Source organism: Leptidea sinapis, chromosome 40 (assembly GCF_905404315.1).
Source record: "Leptidea sinapis chromosome 40, ilLepSina1.1, whole genome shotgun sequence".
NCBI classification, from domain to species: domain Eukaryota; kingdom Metazoa; phylum Arthropoda; class Insecta; order Lepidoptera; family Pieridae; genus Leptidea; species Leptidea sinapis.
Genome location: NC_066304.1, coordinates 6421947 through 6448467, shown reverse-complemented (window position 1 = coordinate 6448467; position 26521 = coordinate 6421947). Strand labels below are relative to the sequence as shown.

The 26521-nt window shown below is 35.3% G+C and overlaps 1 protein-coding gene across 1 annotated transcript in view; it reads left to right on the top strand.

The window, feature by feature from the left end:
* Positions 1 to 26521, top strand: part of LOC126976254 (NBAS subunit of NRZ tethering complex-like) — a 37977-nt gene that overhangs the window by 1045 nt on the left and 10411 nt on the right. The window contains exons 3-17 of the mRNA XM_050824492.1: positions 621 to 754; positions 2048 to 2181; positions 3367 to 3461; positions 8977 to 9154; positions 10403 to 10558; positions 12246 to 12467; positions 13329 to 13433; positions 15107 to 15193; positions 16630 to 16827; positions 18254 to 18379; positions 19417 to 19540; positions 20192 to 20331; positions 20961 to 21274; positions 22731 to 23040; positions 26340 to 26489. Coding sequence (XP_050680449.1) covers positions 621 to 754; positions 2048 to 2181; positions 3367 to 3461; positions 8977 to 9154; positions 10403 to 10558; positions 12246 to 12467; positions 13329 to 13433; positions 15107 to 15193; positions 16630 to 16827; positions 18254 to 18379; positions 19417 to 19540; positions 20192 to 20331; positions 20961 to 21274; positions 22731 to 23040; positions 26340 to 26489 — 2473 coding nt within the window. The remainder of the gene's footprint in view (positions 1 to 620; positions 755 to 2047; positions 2182 to 3366; positions 3462 to 8976; positions 9155 to 10402; positions 10559 to 12245; positions 12468 to 13328; positions 13434 to 15106; positions 15194 to 16629; positions 16828 to 18253; positions 18380 to 19416; positions 19541 to 20191; positions 20332 to 20960; positions 21275 to 22730; positions 23041 to 26339; positions 26490 to 26521) is intronic.

The following is a 26521-nucleotide window of genomic DNA, read 5'->3' as shown; positions in this document are numbered from 1 at the left end:
CATTTAAGTACATATTTTCTCTACACAATTCAAAGAATATAATTATTTTCACCGTCATCTGGAAATGAGGTCAAACATCTGCAAGTCATGTATTTACATACTAACTGACCTGGCAAACATTGTTTTGCCATATAAATGATTTTTAGAGTTAGATCGTTTCTTGGACAATGCAACATTACTTAATTTTCTTAAATAAAATAATTTTTCTAAAATAAACGTAGCCTAAGTTACTAATTATTACATCAGCTACCTGCCAATAAAAGTCCCATCAAAATCGGTCCAGCCATTTCAGAGATTAGCCGGAACAAACAGACAGACAGACAAAAATTGTAAAAAATATTTTTTTGGTGTATCTACCGTATAATACCGTATAATTCATGTACATGTAGTAAAAAACCGTTATTTCAATATTACAAACAGACACTCCAATTTTATTTATATTACATATAAACCTGCCTGAGTCAAAATTACAAAATGCATGTTTGTTGAGTTTAGAAGTTCTGTATTTAGTCTTCTATGTTTTGAATAAATCATGTTAGTGGCTCAATTTTCAGATCCTCGTTTAAAAGTATGTCTCACTTAATTAAAGATGTGATTTTATATACTATAAAATTTTCTAGGTTTACAGAAAAACATCAAAAATGGCACATAGCATTAGGCGATCAAGGGAAAGTCATTGCAATCCTTACTGATAATATATTAGAAATAAGAACTAAAAGATCAGATTATGCAACCATTGCTGCTCGAACAACAGGTATTTTAAATAAAACAATACTATCAGTTCTTAGATTGCAGGATAAAATTAATTAATAATTCTTTTTCATAGTAATTAGTGTAAAGTCTAAAAAAATAATTTAAAATTGTAATTTAATTTTACATCTGTTATTGATACTTACATCAGAAATTTATTTTAAATATAGTTTTTTTGAAGTGATCACTTGGATCAATCTTTCTTGGGATGGGTATAAAATGTTAAATTTGCATCAGGACATGTGGCCTGATTGAAAATTTGTAAGACAGTCGTTGAAATTATGGATGAAAAATGTATACTTTTAACTAATTATAGTATATATAGTTCGACTATTACAACTTAATGATCATACGGTCATTGGATCAGTGGTTGAATCATTGTGATTGTGAAGCCCAAACCCTGCGAGGTTGAGGGATCTAATCTTGGCCTTGAAATATTTTTACAGTTTAATTATTTGGTTTTTAAACTTTGTCATTAGAGAAGACTCTCCCTAAGGCAAAAGGTATACCTGTAATTCTCTGTTACTAATTATTTTGTTTAAATTTAGTTTTTAAATTACCTATTTTGTTTCTTACTTCAGCTACCTTAAACCTATTCTATCAGTTTTATAAATTGGTGATGATGTTGCTGGTAATGAGGATGGTGAAAGAGTAGTTGAAATTATGAATGAAAGTTGATTTTTATTGTAAAATAATTGTAATAGTACTAAAGTGCTAATTTTTTATGTAATAATTTTCTAGCTGACCCGGCAAACGTTGTTTTGCCATATAAAGTATAATTCAGGCGATAGTTTTATAAGTAATAAAATATTGCCTATATTATAGCCTGTACATCATTTTGTTCTGTTGTCAATAGGTTTTCGATTTTACACCTTGTGTTACAAAATAGCAATTTTATTACGGATCCCTAATTTTGAAAAAAAAAACATAGCCTATAGCCTTCCTCGATAAATGGACTACCCAACACTGAAAGAATCATTCAAATCGGACCAGTAGTACCAGAGATTAGCGCGTTCAAACAAACAAACAAACAAACAAACACTGCAGCTTTATATATTAGTATAGATAAATTATCATTTTTGTGTACTATATAGCACAATAAATGAATATTGTATTAAACCACATAAATGCTAGTACTTTTATACTGATAAATAAAGCAATTCGTCCGGAATCATTCCCTAACCATTCCAAAATATTAAAAATGCACAAGGTAAATTTTACCATAAATAAGCATACCATATTTTTTTATATACTCTTTAATTGTGCTTCTGATTTATCGGATTGTTAAAATGTTTAGTTTCCAGAGATCCATACTCTCAATGGCGTAAGATTGTTTGGAGTCCAGACTGTTCTTTCTTGGTAATTGCTAACGGAAATGGTGTTGTAAGCTTCTATGATCTCACAGCTGCGAATCTGTTTGAAATTCCAATTGTAAGTATGATTTCTAAAGTCAGTGGAAAAATAGATTAGTATAGATACATTGTAATATGTTGCAATGATTTCAGGACCTCAAAATAAATTTGGAATCCCATTGTTGTCAAATTCAAATTCAAATTTCAAATTCGAAAACACTTTATTCATGTAGGTCACGGAAATGACACTTATGAATGTCAAAATAAAAATAAAAATATTGTTTCTTATTGAATTTACTGCTACTTCGTAAAGGGTTGAGCTAATGAGAAGAACTAGCAAGAAACTCATTGCCACTCTTTTAAGTTAAAATTTACATTTTAATTGTTTTACAAATCATTTCAATTACAATATATGCAAAGTGATGCAACAAAAATACTCAAATGTCAAAAACTGATATGTCCATTGGGATAGTTGCTTTTCTTAGAAGTGTGTGCAATTTTCAAGTTGAAAACTACATTAAATCTATGATCCCCTATTATACTATGATTCACACAACTTTCCAGTTGGTGCAAAATGTTCACTAATTGGAAAGTTGATATGCAACATACACTACATGAAACAGAATGGAACACATGTCGGTTTACTGATGAGAAGATAAAATCAATAGTACTAAAACAAATAGTAATAATATTAATTTTTGTACTTCTTTTACTACATCATAACGTGGGTTATTATATTGCTTTTACACTCCTAATCCAGGATATTGCAAGCATGCTTTTTATTAACACCATAGAATAGTAATAAGTTTACAATCTTACTGTAAGTTGTATATTTGCGAAATATTCTTAATTTGAATACTAACAAATGGTTACTATGCAGCTAAATTAAAGAAACTGTGTGAGGTGTACATATACATTTATTTTATTTATTCAAGGTCCACCAACACAGAATACACAAGACAATTCATAAGATTATAACATAAATTTCATAAATTGTGTTCCTGCAATTACAGGTGAACACATCATGCACATAAACATACAAACAATTTAGTTCTTAATATAAATACATACCTATAAATTATTAGATAAATTTATTTGTTACTGTTTAGGACTGAGTGGTTGATTATTATATTATTTCCTCACCGGTGTGTTTTTAAACATCATAATATGAAACGTGTGTGCATTGATCATAACACTATCGACTATATTCATGTGTAACAAATAATTTTGCAGTCTATTGTAGTTTCATATTGTATTATTTCAGGATTGCTCACGACCAGGGGGTTTGGAGTGTACCGATAACACTCATGCAGTTGCAGAAATTATATTCATGCCACTCAGGGTTAAGGACACAAAATGGCAAGTAATTTATCGGAGCTTAACATAATGGTAATATTGTAAATAATAAAAATAAGTTAATGTTAAATAACCCATGATAAGCTATCATATGTAATTGAGAATAAGTGCAGTATTTTTTAGAGTTTCTCTTGGAAAAGAGTAAAATAAATCTTGTTCATTTAAATAAAATACTCTTTACAGGATTAAAAAAGCATAAAGGTGTTTTATTTAGCCGAAAATAATAAAAATGTAAATTTACACAAACATTCTGTATAAATATAGTTAACATTTTTTGTTTGTTGCAACACGTGTTTTAATCATTTAAAAAGTATTTTATTTAAATGTATAACACTCGCGATAATCCAAAAAAAAACTTGTTCAATTTAACCCCTAGAAGACACGGTATGGAGCCCCCATTTATCAGGATCATCAGCATTAGTGTCTCTTCAAGTATCGGAATGCTGGTTAAAGAAATTTTGAGTGCTTGGTACAAATACAGTAAAAACGTAATTATAGTATTTAATAATGGAAGCACTTGTGGCTGTAATCGCGACGGCCGCCTTATTGAAGGTAGCTACTGAAAATCAGTGTTGGGTGATACCCAACTAATATGCTGAGTAGCCTTTTTGGCACAAAACACTGCAAACACCACCTTATTATGTTGATATAGAATAAGCCTTACTTTAGTTTTTAATGTATGTTAGTTTTAATTAGTTTAGGCATATTATAGTAATTTTTTAGATAAGTTTTTTCATATTATTTGTAATTATATTTTGTAAATGTTCACGTGTATTTGTAGTGTTTGTTCCAAATAAAGATATACTTACGTAAATACGCCGCGAATACAGAAACCGTGAATATGGAATGGTTATTTTTTATTTTTTTATTTATTCATTTAATTCAGAGACATCTCCATATATATTAGTAAATGTATTAGTAACAATATTTATTATGAACTACGTTAGTATTATTAGTGCAATATATTTATAAACCTAGAGCTAACTGTATCCAGTGTTTCTGGAAGGAACAGTCAGCTCTGGCAGCAATCATCTTTAGGATTCTGTTACTGAGAGACCGCTTTTTTGCGCATTATGGCATGGAAACCGTCCTAACAGCCTCCTAAACGCATTATTATATGTGACACGTAGAACGCTATAAGCCCCGCGCGAATATGAAACCCACAAGCCGCTCGAGTAATTTATATGGGATTATTTGGGATACGATCCTAGGTGACACAAAAAAAAAAGTAAAAAATGAATTTATTGAAGTTTTTTACCATATTTATTAATTATTATCCTCGGGCTAAGGATTACCTTTAACCTAAAATTAGGTTTAAGGAATTTTGTAATTTTTTCTTGCTTGGCAGTTTTTAAAGCTCCTTCAATTGGTGAAAATTACGTATATTTTACTTTTTTATAAGTCTATTCGACGACGCGTTTACAAAGGATATTCGGTTGGATGCCTATTTGATTCCTTTTTATTGTTAACCGATTAGATCCGCGCATATAGAAATTGAGTGGCATTTTTTTAATCCGCGAATATAATAATATTAATAAAATATTTTATTTGCAGCTTAAAAAATGTATAATTAACAAAAGTAAACTTATTAAAACAAAATATATTACAGCTTAACATTAAAATGAAACTTAAACATAATAAAAATAAAAGAATCTCAAACATCAGCTGCAAACAGGCACACATCATGTATGTCCAGTGCCGATCTACCGCTTGAGCCATTCTGTCACCTTTTAGCTGTCCCAATACATACGTATATACGCTATGACTTTTATAATTTTTAAATTTGTTGTGAAATAATTATACGGTTTGATTTGCGACTTTCTCGGTGTAACCAGTATCGAACCGATGGTTGCTTGCTCTGTGGTACTCAAGCGTCAGTCATGTAATAATAATGAAAACGCGAATGAAGAAAGCGCGAATAAGGAGCTTACCGCGTTCACTTTGGTGATAAAGGTTTTGAAACTTGTGGTGTAATTTTTTTTTATGGAATAGGAGGACAAACGAACGTACGGGTCACCTGTTGTTAAATGATCACCGCCGCCCACACTCTCTTGCAACACCAGAGGAATCACAGGAGCGTTGCCGGCCTTTAAGGAAGGTGTACGCGCTTTTTATGAAGGTACCCATGTCGTATCGTCCCGGAAACACCGCACAAGGAAGGAAGTTTTTACGGAATTTTTACGGAAGAGGAAGATAAACGAAAATATTATGTACATACAGGAGACCTGATGCTATGTGATTACCGCAGCCCATACGCTTTTGTAACACCAAGGGTATCACATATAAGAGCGACCATATAAATATATAATTTCGTGTGTCACAACGCACAACCGGGCCTCGAGGACTCCATCCTCTGGTTTACTGTGCGTCAACTACCCACCCGTCACAGGTATTCTAAATTGAATGTTGTCCCCGGATTTATAATGATGATGTATCGTAAAGTATTCTGTATGTCATCAGAGAACAGGGGCGTGCTAACCATATAGGCAATTAGGCAGTGCCTACCTCGTTAAGAACCTAAATAAATATAGCACTAGTGTTAAAGTTGTTTTAGTTTAATTTGGTTTCGTTATTTTATAACCAAACTTAGAATGACATAAACTTAAATAAGTATTCTTCTTCGTCGTTACACTCTTGATAGAGCGGTCGTGGTCATCACGAAGTGGAATCTTTTGGGGCAGATGTGATGCGCCCCACGAGTCTTCGCCACTTTTCCCTGCTGGCCGACAGTCTTGTGCACACATTCAATGGACCGTCTACAGCGGACTTAATTTGGTCGGTCCACCGCATGGGTGACCGTCCCCGCCCTCTGGTGCCCTCCACTTTGCCCTGAACGACAAGGCGCTCAATGTATTCACTCTCGCGCCGGGAGACGTGTCCGAAGAACTTAAGAATGCGACTCTGTATTAACACCGAAACGCGTTGTTTTATTCCAAGTTCTTGGAGAATGGAGACGTTGGTGCGAAACTCGATCCATGAAACTCCTAGCATTCTCCTCCAGCACCACATCTCCAGGCATCAATTTTCTTTTTCTCGGCTTGTCGCAACGTCCACACGTCTCTGCAGCATACAAAAATATGGGAAAAACAAGTGTTTGGACGAGCCGGATTTTCGTGGCTTTTGTTATGTTTCTGTTCTTCCATATTTTTTTCAATTTGTCCATAGGTATTGTAAATAGGTATTAGGTTAACAAAATGTCCGGAAACTATATGCGAAACACAAACAACTTCAATAATTAGACCTCAAAACCTAGCGATGTCGTACTAAAGCGCAACTATGACTGGTTAGATCTACAGTGCGAGTGCCTACCTTTGCTAGAAAACCAATGCTCAAATCTGTCAGAGATTGTATTGGATTAGGTGTTATTTTGCGGAAATCCGTAATGATTCAAATGTTTTATATTTTACCACTTGTGTCCACACGTGTTTCGCCTTAACACGAGTCATCATCGACTTGTTCCAAAGACAAGTCTTAGCGGAGTGAACACTTAAGACAATTCATAATATTTGGATATTGTAGTCAAAGAGGATGTAATTACTACGTAATAAGAGGCGGAACTGCCTGAGTAAAAATAGAAATTTAGCTTAGTATGAAACGTGCAGTAATTTGAAATAAGTTTGAAATAGTAGTAATTACAGTATCACGATTGGCCACGAAGTATAACCCGGCTAAGTTTGAAAGCGAACAGCTGCTTAAAACGTATTTCGGCTATCTCCCTATTTTTACGAGATTAAATTCGTCGTCTGTCAATCTGTCAATAACTGCACGTTATACAATTGAGTGAATCGCTTTTTTCTTAGATAGTTTCGCTAGGCTGATTGTAGTTATCAGTATTGAATATGCAATTTTTAGGCATCCGACGTGAAATTGAAATAGCAAAACATAGCAACTATTTCCGCATCTATACTTTTATTAGGAATTTAAACATAATCAGTTACAAATGTGGTGTCGTGGGACACCAGGTAGGAACGAAGTTCCTTCGGCTAATGTAGAATCGACACAAATTGCAAAAAAAAAACGTTCTAATATTGCTATTTATTATCATATATAATCGTTATCATATATTAATATAATAATATTGATTATATATACACTACTCGCTTGTGTATGCGACTGTCGCGCCTGCGCACGTCTCATTTAACGGTTTTATTCTACGCACTTTTCCACGGATTTTTTCTTACGGTTTTACTATCACATTTTTTTCAGTTCGGTCCCGCAGCAAAATCCCTATCTCCTCCAATCCTGCCGTAAGGAACTTCGTTCCAAAAATAAAACAGTTTTAACGTATTTTCAATTTAAAGGGACACCAATCTAAAATAATAGGTCGACTTCCCAAACGGACGGGGATTCCCCATATTCTTAGATCATTTAAACGTCATCAAAAAAAATGCACGCACACTCACACAGAGTGTCGTACAAATCGCGAGTATAAGACGTGGCTTGTCACGCACACAATTTTTTTTTATTTGTATGGAAAAGGAGGACAAATGAGCGTACGGGTCACCTGGTGTTAAGTGATCACCGTCGCCCAGATTCTCTTGCAACACCAGAGGAATCACCGGAGGGAAATTATCTAAGCCCTTATGCTAGTTCACAGTACATGCAATTCTCGAATGAAGACACCACCACTGCTTGGCATCCCAATCCTCACCGATGCCTCCTGCCATATATTGCCCATCTTGCAGATAGACTCAGCTCTGCGGTATATGCAGTTAGAATGATTAGAGAGTACACGAATGTTGCGACCGCTAGATTAGTGTACTTCAGTTATTTTCACAGCATCATGACGTACGGTATGTTACTATGGGGTCATGCTGCTGACATTGATATAGTGTTTGCTCTGCAAAAGAGAGCTGTTCGTGCTATATATTAGCTTGGTTACAGACAGTCTCTCAAAGAAAATTTAAAGAAATAAAATATATTATGACTGTTCATTGTCAGTACATTTATGAAAATTTAATATACGTTCACAAAAATCGTCACCTTTTTGCTGTTAATAGTGATTTTCATTATTATAACACTAGAAATAAGGGATTGCTTGTAACTAATTCTAGTAGGCTTCATAAGATACATAATAGCTTTAAGGGTAAATGTATACACTTCTATAATAAAGTCCCAGCCACTATTCAGGCATTATCTATAAATAAATTTAAATGTTTTATAAAAAAATGACTCTGTCGTAAATCCTATTACTCCACTGCTGAATATCTAAATGATCGGAAAGCCTGGGACTAGATTGTGATTATTTTATAGCGATAGAAATGACTGTACAATATTGTATATTTTTATTGAAAAGAGCGCAAAAAAAGAATGCTGGGAGAGTTTCTTGCGCCGCTTCTTCTCTCTCAGAGCGCCATTTGTTTCCGAAGCAGTAGTAGTATCTAGTAGTTATTAGAAATGACATCAAAAAGAATTCTAAAGGAATCAAATTTGAGAAAATAAATGCCTTTTATGCCTTTTTATCCTTTCCAAGATGACGTCTCCTCACTATGCGTCTAACACAATGATAATATTTCAGGAGTTGGGAGGTCCTAATAATAACATATGATGGTAAACTGCGGGGCTACCTCGTCTCTCAGACGGAGGGCTGCAAGCTCCACCACACGTTCTCGTTCACGGGTGGAGTGTCTGCTGCGGCGTACTGCGCTCCTCACGCCACGTTGTACATCGCCGGGGTTCCCACACCACTTTATAAAGTACGAGCATTTTTCACTTTTAAATGAATTCTCTCACTTCTGGGTATATATTCGTTGTTGTTTATTTGTGGCAAGGTGTATGAATCATCTATCGTTATTAGAGTGAACTTATTTATTTTTTAAACAGAATAAAAAACGAGCGTACGGGTCTGTTGTTAAGTGATCACCGCCACCCACATTCTCTTGCAAAACCAGAGGTAAACAGGGGAGTTGCCGCCCTTTTAAAAAGATGTACGCGCTTTTTTATATAGGTACCCTTGTTGTATCGTCCTGGAATTACCGCTCAAGGAAGCTTATTCCACAACTTGGTTGTACGTAGAATAAGTTCCTTGATAACGCACTGTGGAGGAACGCCACACATCTAGATGGTGGAGATGATATCCTAATTTGTATCGTGTCTTGCGAAGAAGGAATTCGGCGGCTCTTAACCCAACGGGTGTACCACTAAACAAACCGTTATATATCGTATGTAAATCTTAACATCACTTTTATCAAAACTCCATCGACAGGATCTATTTTACAATTGAACGCAGCTCTAATTGTATAAGAGGAAATTGACTTGAGATGTCGCTTTTTAAATCTAAAGGATTGGGTTAAGAGCGCCAAAGGCATTCACCCTGCAGACGCAGGTTCGAAGCCCGCTTCATGTGATAAATTTGGCACAAAAAATATTTTTTAAGTAAGAGCTTGTTAATGGATGTATATGTACCAGGAAATTTTATCAAGCCTGAGTTAGATTTGCTATTACGTATTATAAACTGCTAAGCCGTACATTTTGTTATTATTTATTTGCACCTACATAATTTTTACCCCTAATCAAACCTAAGTTAACTTTATTTCACGACTTTACTCACGATTTGTCGGTGATGGTACTGACTCGTCTTGAGTCTTGGAACTTTGGAGGTCCTTTCTGGGTCATTGTAGTTAGTTAACGGTCACGTCCCGTCTAGTGCATCCCTGACCACCAATAGTCACAAAAGTTTCAGTTGTACCATGCGAGTGAACACCGCCGGCGCAAATTCGCAGTGGTTGATGGAATGTTAGCACGAATCACTATACTAACTCACTCATGATGGATCACCAAATGGTGTGAAACTAGACGGTACCAACACCGATGAATCATTAGTTAAGCTAAATAAAAAGTAATTAAAATAGTCAGAGAGATGGAGTTTTTATTCCTCCTTATTATGGCGACACTTCACCGCTCTAACATATCGAGTATCAGCTATATCTAAATGTGTCGAACAGGATCCGAAGTGTCCCTTGGGTGCCGGTATCCGCGCGTGGCGGATCCTCAACGATGAGCCGTTCTACAAGCTGTCGGTGGTGTCTGACGAGCTGGAAGCCAAGCTCGCTAACCAGCGTTTCACACTTTACATTCCCTTCCTACATTCCAAGAATATGGTAAGCTTCCAATATCATTTCAAACTTTTGATGCTTGATCACTTAAATGCCTCTACTTGTGGCGGTGACGTGGGGCGGGTCGTTCCCTTCTTTAAAGTATGGTCGAGGGAGGCAATGGCTGGTCCATGCGTCATGCTCGTGAACAGGCGCTACATGTGGTGGCTGGATGATCTTGTTACTGGGAGGTCTGCTTCATGTTTTTTTATTTTCCTTATTTAATTATCTTAAAGTTAAAGTTATTATATATCTTATTTAATAAAATGCTCGCATAATGCCTTTATTTATTTACGGTATGTGTGGATTGATGCATCTACTGTACTCAATAACTCTTGTGTTTATAAGACGTATAAACTTACTTTTTTTTGACTTACTCGTGTAAGCCTTTCAGTTTTTGACGTATTTTTGTTGCGTCACTTTGCATATATTGTAATTGAAATGATATGTAAAGTACATTTAAAATAAAAACTTTTAACACCTAATCTGTTCTTTCTTCTCTGAGGAAACCTGTCTTCCGATTGAGCTGTATGAAAACAATGACATATTTCAAGTGTAATATGATTTAAATATGAAATAAAAATATTATTGATTTGATTTGATGGGATTCCACCGCCCTTGATTTCCATGTTTCTGTTTAGTATCATGACAGGTACTTGAGAAGGCAAAATATCATTGGCTGGATGCGTTGTATAACTCTATAACTCCTTCTTAATGAAATACTTCACACATCACCCATAACAGTATGAATCATCATTTACATTACTAGGCGCAAATTCGGCCTCACATAGAGTACTGTTTACATCTTTGGGCTAGCGCTCCAGTACCAGCTTCTTCCATTTGACCGCATACAACGAAGAGCGGCTCGAATCATAGACGATCAAGTCGCCTCTAATCTGCCTAATTTTTTGGCGTTGCGTAGAGATGTGGGTTCTCTCTGCATCTTCTACCGCATTTATCACGGGAAGTCCTGAGAGAAGATATCGGCTGCTGTTATCCCGAACTGGTACTACTTAGGGACCTTCAAGACAAGACCACACTACCTCCTTAAAGGCGAGCAACGCATCTTATAACCCGGTTTTGCGGATGTCCATAGGCGGTTGCCTCACCACTCCCCATCACATGAGTCTCTTGCCCGTCTGCTCCCTCTAATATATATAACACATAAACATTTCTTCGAAGTATTTCCAGGCCAATATGACATGGGTCAACAAAATAATGAACAGATGCGCTGATGCTTGCAATGTCTGCTGTCTGGATCATTATTTTTAGCTCATTAAATGATTATTTTTAAGGTTATCCGTATTTGTGATTTATTTTTACAATTGAATATCGCAATCAATTTTGTCGACGCCAGATTTCCTATCGTCGACTGGATTAAATATAGTTTTATTATTATATCGATCCATACACCTAAACTCATCAAATAACTCAAACATTACTTCGTTTACCTTCTCTGTCAATCATACTTCATCCTTCATCTAACTGTTAAATACAATATTCATTCATTCACCCTATTCTACTTCAACTACTTGCACACGACACCTGAACTACACAAGTAACTATAATTATTGTAATCCTGCTAAAGACAGACGAAATATACATCTTTAAGAAGATATCAATCTTTTTTTTGTTCATCGCTAACAAATTTAAAAGTGTATTTTTTTTAATGTTAACCGCAATTAACTTCTAGAACTTCATAGTCCGCATGGTTCCCTCACCGAGCAGCTCAATGTTAGTGTGCCTGCACTGCAACGGTGACGTCACAACATGGCGACTGCCTCTCCTGCGCTGCGAGAGCCGATACCAGTTGACGGAACAACCGGGGCACGACCTCGACAGCCCGCTCAAGACGGACACTGGGAAAGACCTGATGCTGTACTATCCAGCTGATGTAGACTGGTGGAGTGATGAAGTAAGTAGAGTCGGGGAATCACATATATTAAAGCAATTTTAGTGTGTGTCATAATTCTTATCCTCCTAAACAGCAAGTAAAAGCATGAAGTGCTGAATGATATGCAGAAAAATGTGCTTTTTTTGTAGGTACCCATGTCGTATCGTCCCGAAAACACCATACTATGAACAAAGTAAAGAGTTAAAATATTGATTCTTTAGCTACTACATACATATAATTTAATAAGGCTTTATAAGCTATTATAATTTCTTTTTCAAACTTTACAAGTGACTCGATATTTTAGCTATTACTTTCAAACTATAGATATACTTATTAATCATTATTATTTTTAATTAATTATAGGACGACCTGTATAGCCGAGTAGTTAGCGATCTTACCTACTAAGCTAGAGGTCCCGGGTTCAAATCCCGGTAGGTGCAAGCATTTATATGATGAATATGGATGTTTGTTTCCGAGTCATGGATGTTTAAATGTATTTATGTATGTTTATATGAATTTATGTATGTTTAAGTAAGTATATTGTATTAAATATATCGTTGGTCTTGCAACCCATAACACAGGCTATATATGCTTAATTTGGGGCAAGATAATTTGTGTAAAAAGTGTGTCAATATTATTATTATATTTTGATGTTACTAGGTCGTAGATAAGATTATATTAAAAGCGTTATATTTAAAGTTTCCAACTGGTATTCCTTGAGTTATTATTGCTTTCGTTCTTGATATTAAATTTCTGCCACCACTTAGGAAACAAATGGCGCTCTGGGAGAGTAAACTATTTGATTCAACAGAGAACCCTTCAAATATTCTTTTCCCTCATAGTAATAATATAAGAAATGATTTAAATACTAAATATTTGCAGGAAATAATATTGTCACGGTTCAGCGGCGCGGTGTCTGTCTGCGGGATACAAGACATGACCAATATTCTGGGGAAGAGACCAGAGTTCTTCCAAGGTGCACCCTGGGTAATACAGGATATTATTATTATGACAAAATATATTGTATTTATATTAAACGAGCAATCACTTTTAAGGACGACTCTAGTCTCGTGTCAGCATTTGGCGAGTCAACATCTCCTGATGATGCCTCCTGTAAAGGCGAAGCACATGTCGAATTGATTGAAGACAAAACTTATCGGAATGAACACTAAAGAAAACTCCCAACATTTGAATAATTATGGATATCCGCAAAATTTACAATTTTAGCACCTTATTCTGTTTTTAAGCGAGAAATAATCTCACTTGAATGAGAATATTTAAATAAGTATACGTTCAAATACAAATCAACAACCTTTACAATTACTGTAAATTTTAATAAAATAATTCGAAAATGATGATAATAATAATTAATGTCACAAAATATTTCTATCGCCCGTTCTTCTTAAGTCTTCTTGGCCCATATCTTTTCGAATGTGTGGTAGATTCCGATTTTCAATAAGTAATACAAATATCTAATATTGAACATTTTAATTTCAGAAATACTTTTAATCATGAAGGAATGAACTTCCTTGTGCGGTGTTTCCGGGACGATACGACATGGGTACCTTCAAAAAAAGCGCGTACACCTTCCTTAAAGCCCGGTGACGCTCCTGTGATTTCTCTGGTGATCACTTAACAACAGGCGACCTGTAAGCTCGTTTGTCCTCCTATTCCATAAAAAAAATCAAATAATACTTGTTTGATGAGATTATCTGAATTTGGAATAGTAAACATATTTAAAAAGAAAATTTACATTAACCATAATACTAACATATTAATACCTATACTTCTATATCTATACTAATATATAAAGCTGCAGTGTTTGTTTGTTTGTTTGAACGCGCTAATCTCTGGTACTACTGGTCCGATTTGAATGATTCTTTCAGTGTTGGGTAGTCCATTTATCGAGGAAGGCTATAGGCTATGTTTTTTTTTTCAAAATTAGGGATCCGTAATAAAATTGCTATTTTGTAACACAAGGTGTAAAATCGTAAACCTATTTTTGCGTGCGCTGCAAAAATCTATTGACAATAGAACAAAATGATGTACAGGCTATAATATAGGCAATATTTTATTACTTATAAAACTATCGCGTGAATTATACTTTATATGGCAAAACAACGTTTGCCGGGTCAGCTAGTGAATGTATAAAGAAACAAATGAGTATCGAGTCCTTCAAAAAAAAATACCGTTTTGCTCTACTAAAAAAGCAACTTGCTGCGGAGAAATTGAACCACTTCCACTGGAAATATACCCTAAAAGATTTTTTCTGTGTACGGACATAAACACACGCTCACACTCATGCACATACCTAAACACACACACATATACACACATACACACACACACACACTGACAAACACTTGCAAGGGTAATCAGAATATTTTTTATTTCTTTCTAATATTATATTTTATAAAGAAAAAGATAGCTTTAGTAGGTAATCGGGGAGCCATAATACATCCACTCCCGCTCAAACACCTTAGGGAGGAGGGGATGGCTGAAAAACAGTGCTGCATGGAAACAATAAATCCATGATTCCATGTCAGGTGAAGCTGAGCCTTTTCCTTTTGCCTTTTGTTTCATCGCGTATCCTAATTGTTTATTTTATATTTGTAATGACTTGTATGGCAATAAATAATTTATTATTATTATTATTAAAGGTTCGGTGCGCACATGACGGTGCCTTCGTCGTGCTGGAATGTGAGAGCAATGTGCTGCCAGCAAAGAAGTCACAAAGTGATGATTCGGTATGTTAAAATTTTGTTCCCATCATAGACTTACCCCCTTATTCATAATAGTCTGCTGACTTAAAGCATTGCTAATTCACACTCTGTCTTCTTCTATTGACCTAAGTCAGAATGAGAAAAAACACTCCATAGCGGCTGTTTTAAGTTAGTGGACCATTATGAATAAGGGGGTTTGAGTATACTAGCGTACAGACGACCTGACAGCCCGATAAAGCGTGAACAATTATGTTTGTAATAGCCTAGCTCGTGCTAGGTAGTATAATATTCAATATACTATGGAGCTAATGTCAGGTGTGGCTGACGGCTTACGACTTGTCAATCAAAATCAGTTTTTTTCTATGAAAAAATGGGACGAGATGAGCAGGACGTTCAGTTGATGATAATTGATACGCCCTGCCAATCACAATGGAGTGCCGCTCAAATTCTTTGCACCGCCTTTGCCGCGATTCTTGAATAACACTAAAATTCTAAGCGGCAATACAATTGCGCTCGTCACCTTGAGACATAAGATGTTAAGTTTTATTTGCCCAGTAATTTCACAATTCCTACCTAAAGCTTACACATTACTGCTTCACGGCAGAAATCGGCGCCGTTGTGGTACCCATAATCTAGCCGTGCAAAGGAGTCAGTTAAAATAGTAAAAGATAGATTAATAGATAGAATAAAATAGATTCGCTATCATTTGCTATCTTGCTGTATCTCTGCTAGAGATGTATCTCTCTATATGTTTATACATCAGTAATTTGTAATTCTTTGCTCTTTACTTAAATATCTTTCAATTCATATGCGATACATACTATGATGACTGACAGCTGGCGTGACGCTGCTCCGCGTCAAAGGGCTGACCTCACGTGTTCCAAATCCGGGACCTTTCGGATAAACTTTGGGTGAACTGTCATGACCCACCGGCCAATCACCGCCACAGGAAAAACGGAAAGAGAAAGGAACACTTGAGTTGCTTGCTTCATGGAGCTTCTGCTATCTCATTCTGCTTTCATCAAACTTCACATGACCAAATCACCTTAACATTATCTTATGTCTTTTCTCACTGTCATGATATTAAATTGATTCGATTTTAAGGTTCACCAAAAAAAAACAATTTGTGTTCTTCCCTTAGTACCACAGTACTCAGGTAAAAAGTGAAACTTCTTTATGAGATATCATTTTTCTACTATTTACAACTTCACATAAATTCTGTAGATTTGGGGTTAAGGAAAAAAATCCTTTTAATATTGAAGCATTGTTATAGTCTTTTCAAACTAATATATTATTTTTTACGTCAATTTATTGAACTTTAATAAAAAAAATATGGCGCGTAACCAAATATTGTGACGACATTGCTATAAAATTTCTCTCATACGTCCATAAAGAGATTTCACTTTTCTGTTTTTACTTTTACACTTTTGTTATCTATAATAAGTTGTTGTATTCAACAGATGGCTGTAGTTGAATCGACTGAGGAAGATGAAGCATCCATGTTGGAGATGAGCAAAGAGCTGATGAAGGCTGTTCTGTTTGCTATCACCGACATGGAGAGCTTCCAGCCCAGACCCCGGCGCATCACCGTCGTGTCACGTGTCTACAGGCTGATGGCCGTTCGTAGCACCACTCCTGAACAGCTATTCAACCGAAAGGTACATCTACTTATTTTTAGTTACATTTTTGTAGTGAACACTTCTATCATCGTTATGATTTGAAAGTCGGTGAAACGAAAAAGCGACAGTAAAAAGAGACAGACACGTAAATTCATAAGATTTAACGTGGGAGAAAATGAGATAGCAAGCATTTTACAGTGTTTTGGTACCAGGAGATCATAGTTGGAGAAGAGATTGTCTTATGTACGACGCGAGTATACCTTAATATATTTTGACGTCATGCGCACAACGTATTACTACATAGACACAAAGAGAAAATAAACATAGTAGCGGTGATAGTAATGTCTTTCACAGCGATTGAAATCATGTGTCATCCTAGCAACATGTACCAGGACTTCATATGCAGTTTAGAGGTTCATGCACAATGCACATCTTAAAATTATTATACAAGTTCTGACTTAGTGATATTCGTTGATATTCGTGGTTCTATTTGAGCTTTGCTTCGTACCCCCTCCACTCGTGTTTACCAAGGCATAGTATGAGTTTGCTTGGTTTGGGGAGCGTTGTACGTGTGTTACGTACGCATGCGTTGTGCAAAACTTGAAAAAGGCATCACAAGAACCGTGGTGTTTAGTATACGTGTATGTATTATACATTTGTAGAGTTTTCTCATCATTTTCATAATAAAATTCTTCGTCATTACTCCTTTTTGTTAGTTCAGCCCCAAACGTCAAACAATGGGGTCACTGAAAGTCAGTGTTTTGCTTATTAAAGTATAGACACAACTGTAACTGAGTAGACTCCAGTTTTGGAAGACCAGTGCCACACCCATCATTTAGAATTGCTCTTTTTCTTTTGTATTTAATATTAACCTTATATATTTTTTCATTAACTTATTTTGTTTGAATGTGTGGTAAAAAGGTTTTCATCCAAAATAAATTATTTTTCTTTAATTCATTAATTTCGTTCATTATATGTGTCCATACTCCATAGATGGGACAACTTTGGCTTCCAGCCCAACCCATCTCCGTGTAATGTATTGGCTGGCTTACTGACATATATTGCCGTGGCAGGTCTTTAAATGATAGGTATATGATAACGATAATATCAAGAGAGATAATATCTCGTAAAATAAATTGTACGAGATAAAAATAATGACTGTTTACTTCCAATAGTATATGTGAAAATGTGTGTATGTAGGTACCATCGACAAAATTGATTCATGACGCGCTTTGCTGATAAATCTTTTAAAATCATAAAAACAGTTAGGCTTATATTTGCGCGAAAAAGATTGTATGACAAATGGAGGACTGCCAGTGTCTACTAAAATGATAACAGTAACTTAGGAAACTTATGTTCAAGCGAATTTCGACCTACTTGCTTATAATGACTCTGGTGTTGCAAAAGAATGGGCGGCGGTGACCACTTAAGATCAGGTGAAAAAATATAATGTGTTTTGTGACAGATTGAGAGCGGCAAGTACACGGAGGCTCTCAGCCTCGCCGAGCGGTTCGCGTTGGACACAGACCTCGTGTTCCAGCAGCAGTGGCGCACTAGCGTCGTGTCCACGCACGCCATACAACACTATCTGGTGGGTAGGACTAGTTGTGTCCTAAGAGTGTGTCAATGAACACCCTTAAAGGTTTTTTATGCAGCAGTAGATTTTTTTGGGTCACTTGATGGTAAGAATGGAATAGGAATATATTTATTTACCATATTCACATCGTCCACGCACGCCATACAACACTATCTGGTGGGTAGGACTAGTTGTGTCCTAAGAGTGTGTCAAAGAACACTCTTTGAGGTATTTTATGCAGCAGTAGATTTTTTTGGGTCACTTGATGGTAAGAATGGAATAGAAATATATTTATTTATCATATTCACATCGTTCACGCACGCCATACAACACTATCTGGTGGGTAGGACTAGTTGTGTCTTAAGAGTGTGTCAAAGAACACTCTTTGAGGTATTTTATGCAGCAGTAGATTTTTTTGGGTCACTTGATGGTAAGAATGGAATAGAAATATATTTATTTATCATATTCACATCGTCCACGCACGCCATACAACACTGTCTGGTGGGTGGGTCTTGTTGTGTCCTAAGAGTGTGTCAAAGAACACTCTTTGCAGAAAAATTATGCAGCAGTAGATTTTTTTGGGTCACTTGATGGTAAGAATAGAATAGGAATATATTTAAGATGTTGATTTTAAATAAATTAAAAAGTTTCATTAAGAAAAGGCTCTAAAGTTAATTTTATTACTCAACTGTAGATTGTCTAAGCAATGAGGCAGCTTCGGAATTATGACTGTCTTTAGCATTTTTTGAATTCCTTAATAAATACCTCTCGCTCTTAGTTAAAATAAGTTAATAAATAATTACTACGTAATGGTTTTATATCTCATAAATGATATTCATTTCTGTCGTGTGCTCTAATTTTTATCTAAAAACACCGTTTCTTCATCACTAAAATGTTCGTTGCGCCTTTTGGCAGTGTAGTAGAAGAACTTTTTTAGAAGAGTTATACGATCAAATTGGCGCTTATGTTCTCAAATTCTATTTGTTAATGGTGCCTGGCTAAAGCGCCTGAAGTTGTCCTTTTAAAAATTAAAAATAAAATTATATTTACAGAGCAAAGTATCAAAGAAAATATGGGTAGTACACCAGTGCGTGGACCGCCTGCCTGAGAGTCTACCAGCCGCCAGGGAACTGCTCGACTTTGGTTTGCAGCTCACCAACCAGAACATTCTCGAGGGTATAATTCGCACTTATATTGAATATCAGATTTTACTTATTTATTATCCCTTCAAATATATCCTTTATCTGCAAAACTAACGTAGTTTGACATATTGTGTTTCCTGATTTAGCATGCTCTTGCTAATATTGCATACATTTTGTAATACACAAATAAAAATTGAAAACAAAATTTTTTGAACGATGCGGGGCTCGAACCCACGACCTCTGGCGTTCCGTGCCCGTGCTCCCCCAACTGAGCTAACCGTTCGAGTGACGTATCTTCATAAAATCTGCTTTGTTCAACTCTCAGGTTGTGGCTTCACCTACAGGATCTACTTTACAGTTGATAACCTGCTCAACCCCAATATTTGCATATTAGGAAATTGACTTGAGATGTCGCTCTTCTAAATCTAAACAATTTGTTATGTTTTTAAAGTGGTAACCGTCACTTCTAGGATTAATATACAAATTTGTTTTCATTTTGTCCTAGAAGTGAGGGTTATCACTTTCAAAACATAACAAATTGTTTACATTTTGTAATTTTAAACAATAATGAGATAAATATAAATTATTAATACTAATGCGTGAAAATCGCAAATTGTTATCAGTCAGGTAATCCTTGTGAATGTGATGCCTTACGCTCGTTTGTTCTTCTACTTTCGTATAATAGAAATAAACAAGGACCTCACGGAGGAGGAGCGCAAGGGTTGTGAAGATGTGAGCGTCGAGGACCTCAACTCTTACAGCACGGAGCTGCTGCGCTGCAGACACGTCATGATCTTCTACAAGGAGCGGCTCAGCTTGTATGAGGTAATGGTTCCGTTCTTCTAATTTAAACATACCATTTTTTGCATTATTATCACTACAATGTTCAGCTACAGCGAAACTGCTTAATATCTGCTATTTCAAAAAATGCTATCTAACACTTGCCAGTCAAATTCATTCAAAAAGATCCATGATAACTTTGATTAAATTAACAAAACAAAACAATAAATCCCTTCTCCTTTATAAGATAATCCATTAAATCCTTTGTCAATTGGACGTAATTCCAGAAAAACGTTCCAAACCACAATCATGTCGAAATTGAGTTAAGAACACAGAACTGGTCACGTGATTCATGTTAACGGACTGATAAAAATGGCAGCCCTACTGTCACTCTCTAAATGACATCATTCATGACTTAGTAGCCCAACCCACATGTATCGAATACACTAATATTTATTAAACTTTAAACACGAATTCCTTTAAATGTAATATTTACGGCTTGAAACGTTTTTCAAGAACTACGTCCAATTGCACTAAGATCAGGTTTATTGATTCCACGCTCATTATATGCAAATGATCCATTAAACCTTTGCACACTTTGCAAACCTAACTGAGATTCTTATCCTAGCTCACTACAAATTATTAATTTAACCTCTTCTAACTGTATGTTTTAGGCGATCCTGGATTGTGAGAAATCAACATACGTTAAAGATGAGTATGACCGGCTCCGCAGCAACAGCATAGTGCATAGCGCTATGGAGATCGCCAAAGAAGGTCGCATAGAAGCGCTCACGTGTCTATGGCCGTACATAAAATCCTTGTCTATGCAATTGGCCGTATTGGACAAGGTGCCAGAAACGGCTAACCCGATCAACTACCAGCACTTGCTGCCCACCAAGGAGCCCAGCTCATGGTTCGAGAAGAAGTCACCGATCAAAATCAAGCCGTCCGAACATGAGCACGATTGGTGCAAGAAAGAGATATTCAGGTGAGTTGCTATGCTGAACACAAAAAGACACTGTCTGAGGCAAAAACAGTGTCACAGTTTCTCACACAAACGGGGATGAAAACCCTAAAGTCGGTCTGAAGAGGTTGCATAGTTCTTAAATCGTAGTTGCACAGCACAATTCGCCATTAATTCGGCATACAAATATTTGATTGCCAATATTAAAACCTGAGATCATTTATACGTATAGATAAACTGTGACAGCTGTGAAAACATTGAAAAAACTAACTTATATTTTGAGCAATTCACGCACCCTAACACAAAGTGTGTCATACAAATCGCGGGTGTAAGACCTAGCTTGTCACGTAAACTAAACAGACTCTATTTAGACGTATAAATTATTTAAGATTAAAATAATTAGTATAATATTATAAATAAATTATATCACAAAAACATGGTTCTAGGTATCTCTCTCAAATAAATACTTTTAAATATTAAAATTTTCTACTAGCCATAATTTTATTTATTGAAGTTATACTTCTTTTGGCGCGATGGAGAAAAATGATGAGAGTGAATCTTTACGATGCGCGCGCACACCGACACCTGAATTCTACATCGTGAAGTTAGTTCTAGGTGGCATGAAAATCGATAAATATGTTCAAGTTGTATATTCTAGTATTTTTATATTTAGAACACGTGTTTCGTAACAGTACAATTAAACTGTGTGAATAAATAAATATTATTTTGGTGTTTTTATTAAATCAATTTCATATACGACGGTGATAGTATTTATTAATAATTTATTAGTATATCTATATATATTGAATATTAGTGATAAAACCGATTTGAATAAATTGTTTTGGGTGCATTTATAGATTTGAGGTTAATTTTCGGTATGTATGTATATCGTAAATTAAAAATTATTACATTATTATCTAAAATATATATTTTTTTTCGTTTTGTTTTATTTCTGGTATATTAACAAATTTTATGTATAAATAAAAAAAATCTATACATGTTTATATTAACCTTAAATGCTGAGTGGTTATACTATCTTATATCTTAACTATTTGTTAAAATTTGATTTATTTTTCCATACGCCAAAGAAGTATAACTTCTACCGCGTGTACATAAGTACACACACTCCTTTTTTATTCATTTAAGTTTTAGGCATCTCTCTAATATTTTGGCAAGATGGTTAAAGAACTTTTTACACATAACACTAGCGTTATTTTGATGAAGCACTGATCTACAGTGTGACGTCAATAGGCGAGTCGAATCTCTTAATCCTTATAAAGAGTTGCCCTTAATTATTATGTAATTTTATATTATATTAATTTTTTTTTCTGTAAGGTAATAAGCAGGCAGTTTAGTTGAGTTGTTAGCTTGAAATCCATTATTAAATTTTGCGATGTAATTTTGAATATCATTTCAAAACCAGCTTAGGGGCGTTTTTATTTTTGGTAAAATATATTTTAACTTAGTTGAAATTGTGCAGACCAATATGGAGCTCCAATTGGTCGGAGGATGCGAGCCCCGAGTCTGAAGCGAAGTTATCCGAGAGTGAGATCGCGGCTTGGTACGAGCGGCGTGCGAGAGAGATAGAGATGTGCAGCGGGCTCGTCTCTCACGCTCTAACGCTGGTTACCATAGCAACCACAGGCGGCGGCGTGAGCGGGCTGGAGGCGATACTCCACAACCTTGTGACACTCGACACACTACTGTACGACCTCAACGAGGAAGACGTCACCTTGTCGCAGCTTGAGGAAATGGAGCTATTGGATGTTTGCAAATTGATGACAAAATCGGTAAGTAGGAACATATTTCATCTTTGCTTCGTTATAAGAACTCGATTAGCTGGCGGCATGAAATTCTATCCCTTTTCCCGTTTTGCCTTTTCCCATTTGTCCCTGTAACGCTTAATGTCGTATTTCCATCACATTTGTGGAGCGCAGTGCTTCTCGACCCAAACTTACCATTCTATAACTGGTTAGCGTTTGTCAGCATCGTTCTTAACCGAATATTATTCTATTACCAGTCTTGTTGTTGTCTACCTGTTTTGTCTCAACTGCTATCCTGGCGACCAGCCTTTATAGATGTTTTGTAACGTAAATAATTCAACAACTCGAGGCTTATATGTTAATTTATCTGAAATTGTTTGCTATTCCAATGGTTACATTCTACTGATGCCATGTTACAATATCCATATGGCTATATATGTGTCTATAATAAATATTTAGGTAGGTAGTCATCTATCGGAACACATAATACTCTAGGAAATAAGATCGAAAGGGGTATTTTATAATAAATTAATACCACCTACAAAAAAATCACAAACAAGCTAACATCTAAATAAATAACTGTACAATTAAATAGATCAATTTGTTAAGCTTCTAAGAATAAATTACGAAATACACAATTACTAACGATTTACTACGAACAAAAATTGGCCAAAATAAAGCCCTAACTCGTCAACGGTTGCAGCGGAAATGTCACCAGGGAGAAATCGCCTTTAGACATCTTCTCTCTGTCCACCTGTCACTGTCAACAATACATATACATGACTTGCTATATATATTTATATTGCAATATAGGAATTGTATGCATATTAATAACATACATTCCAGCTACACTTTCATGTTCACGAATATACGATATTTTATATTTATACAGGTTATTCTTTATTTATACAAAATATTTGATATTTCTTAAACACGATTATATTGGATTGCAGTACCTTACAATCTAATTTATTATGAATATTACAGCAATTGTATAATGGTCTATTTGATTGAAACGAGTGGCCATTGAGTTTCTTGTATGTTCTTCTCACGAGTTCTATACTTTTACCGAACATATGACGATTCAAAAGCGCTTAGTTTAAGCCTGATTGAATAAAGTTTATTTGACTTTGACAAATCTTATATCTTTAAACGAGTAATTCTTGTATATACAGTATGGAACTAACTTCTATGAAACAAATGTAGGTACATACTTGTTAGCATATTTTCTGACGATATACCAAAAAATAACGAAATCCGTGCATTGGTTACTGGTTATTAGTTAACTGGGTCAAGGGTTCAATGAACTTGAATATTTCAATAGTGTCATAAGACGGCCTTGCCGCCAGTGGCGGTTTTCTTTGGCAGCATACACGTGCCGGTGTCTCTTTGACGGTCGCGGGCGGCGCGATTCAAAGCAAGCTCGAAATTCGTACGGGCGGGGTAGTGTAAAGATATCTTCTATCGATAATTAGCTTTCTTTAAAGGGAGTTGTAATCGATAGACAATAAGTTATTTAAGTTTATTTTAAAATTGTTCTGTAATGATTGTTGTAAAAATACACTACACCCTAGGTATTTAAAACTAAACAGCTTCGTGATTTTGTTTTTATAAATTATAAAGGTGTTGAGAGATAATTATTGTGAATAGGGAAGAACTTAACAATAATGATTTATTACTTGTTTGACATGTTACGTAATTCGAAAGCAACCTATAAAAAATCGTACCAACTTACCTATTTGCTGCTCAAGAAATCACTCAGAAAACAGTGGTTTAAGTTGAACTTACGAAAATAATTTCTTTTTTACAAAATTTTTCCATTCATTAATTTATTAATAATTGTTATAGTTTGTAGGCTTGTTTATCTTGTTGGTGTATGTGTAGGAAAGTATCGATAAAATAGAATTGTAGGGTAGGTATGCCTTACATCTTACGTAATACAAAGCAATCTAATTGTTAAAAATCGTACCAACTTGCCCGTTTGATACTCAGGATTTTTTATTGAGAAATGAGCATTGCTAGACCTTTAGAAATTTGTACATACTTTTTTTGACATTTGTCCACGATACACCGCACAAGGACGTTCATTCCACAGCCTGCTAGTACTGTACGTGGGAGAAAGTTCTTTGAAAACTAATAAAAAATGTTTATCTAATAAATAATTTGTTAAAATTATTAAGATATTCGAAAAACACAAAAAAGTAGCCATGTTTAGGTATTTGGTGATGGTTGCTAAATAAGTATAAAAAAGTATCGATAAACTTGTGAGGAATTCCCTATTAAGGAATTATTTTTTCGTTATTTTAAGTGAGCACTGAGCACCACTTTAGTTTATCCCGTGTCTTCTGGGCAAATAGGCTAATTTGTATTTCGCAGTGATTTCATTCTTTTTGCGCGATTGCCTCAAACGATTGACTATGAAAAACTAATTGTACTTATTAATTGAAGTTCTAGCTACCTAGCGTAGTAAGTAAAAAGTAATTGTATTTGATAATTTAACTTTTATCTTATTACTGTGAATTTGACATTTATTTTTCGGGACAACATTGGACGGTGATGTAACTTGTGTATTAATCAAGAATGTGGTGGACATTTAGAAAATTTGAAAATCTACGTTTCCATTATTATTCTAATGCACAATATTCAATTTAAAGTTCAGTTCAGATAGGTATCCCGAAATAAAAAAGTGTTCGTATAAATGAACATAGTGAATTTAAATTACGTCGCAAATTAACAAACGAATCAAAGGTAAAGCCGACTACTTGCCGCCTTCGCACATCGTTCCGGGGTCAAGGTAAGTTGTCTATATAGACTGTTAAATTTTACTACATTTATTTGAATATTTATTTTGTTTGAAAATTTCACTTTTTCAATTTAATGTTTTTAATTATGTAATTAATTTTGCGATAGTTCTGTGGCCTAGTATTACTTATATTTTTATTTATTTCATAGGTATGCAGACCATACTGTATAATCTAAATCTTGGAAACGGCTCCAACGATTTTCATAAAATTTAGTGTACAGGGGATTTCGGGGACGATAAATCGATCTAGCTACGTTTCAATTAAAAAAAAAAGAAGTCGTTTCATCCATGTTTTAATGAGAAACAACTACAATAACATTAGAATACAAAGGTAAATTTCGTTACTATATAGAAGACTGTAATAGCTCTGATGGGGCATTGGGTGATCAAAGCAGAAGACCCCGGTTCGAATCCAGATGTTCTGTTATCTTTTTTTTGTTCAAGTTTTGTACATTCTTAAAAATCCGAGCAAGGCTCGGCTGTCCAGATATTAACAGTAAAGTGAGAACGTACCTGGTTACAGTCGTCTCCCGACACGTTCGTGTCAGATCTGCGGCAGTTCGTGGTGCCGTTGCTGAAGCGCAACGAGGCTCAGCTGCAGCAGCCGTGGGTGGAGAAGCTGACAGACTTCCTGGAGGCACTCAGCGTCCACGATCTTACCTACGTCCTTGCGGTAATAATTAATCTATTTATTTTAACGGATAC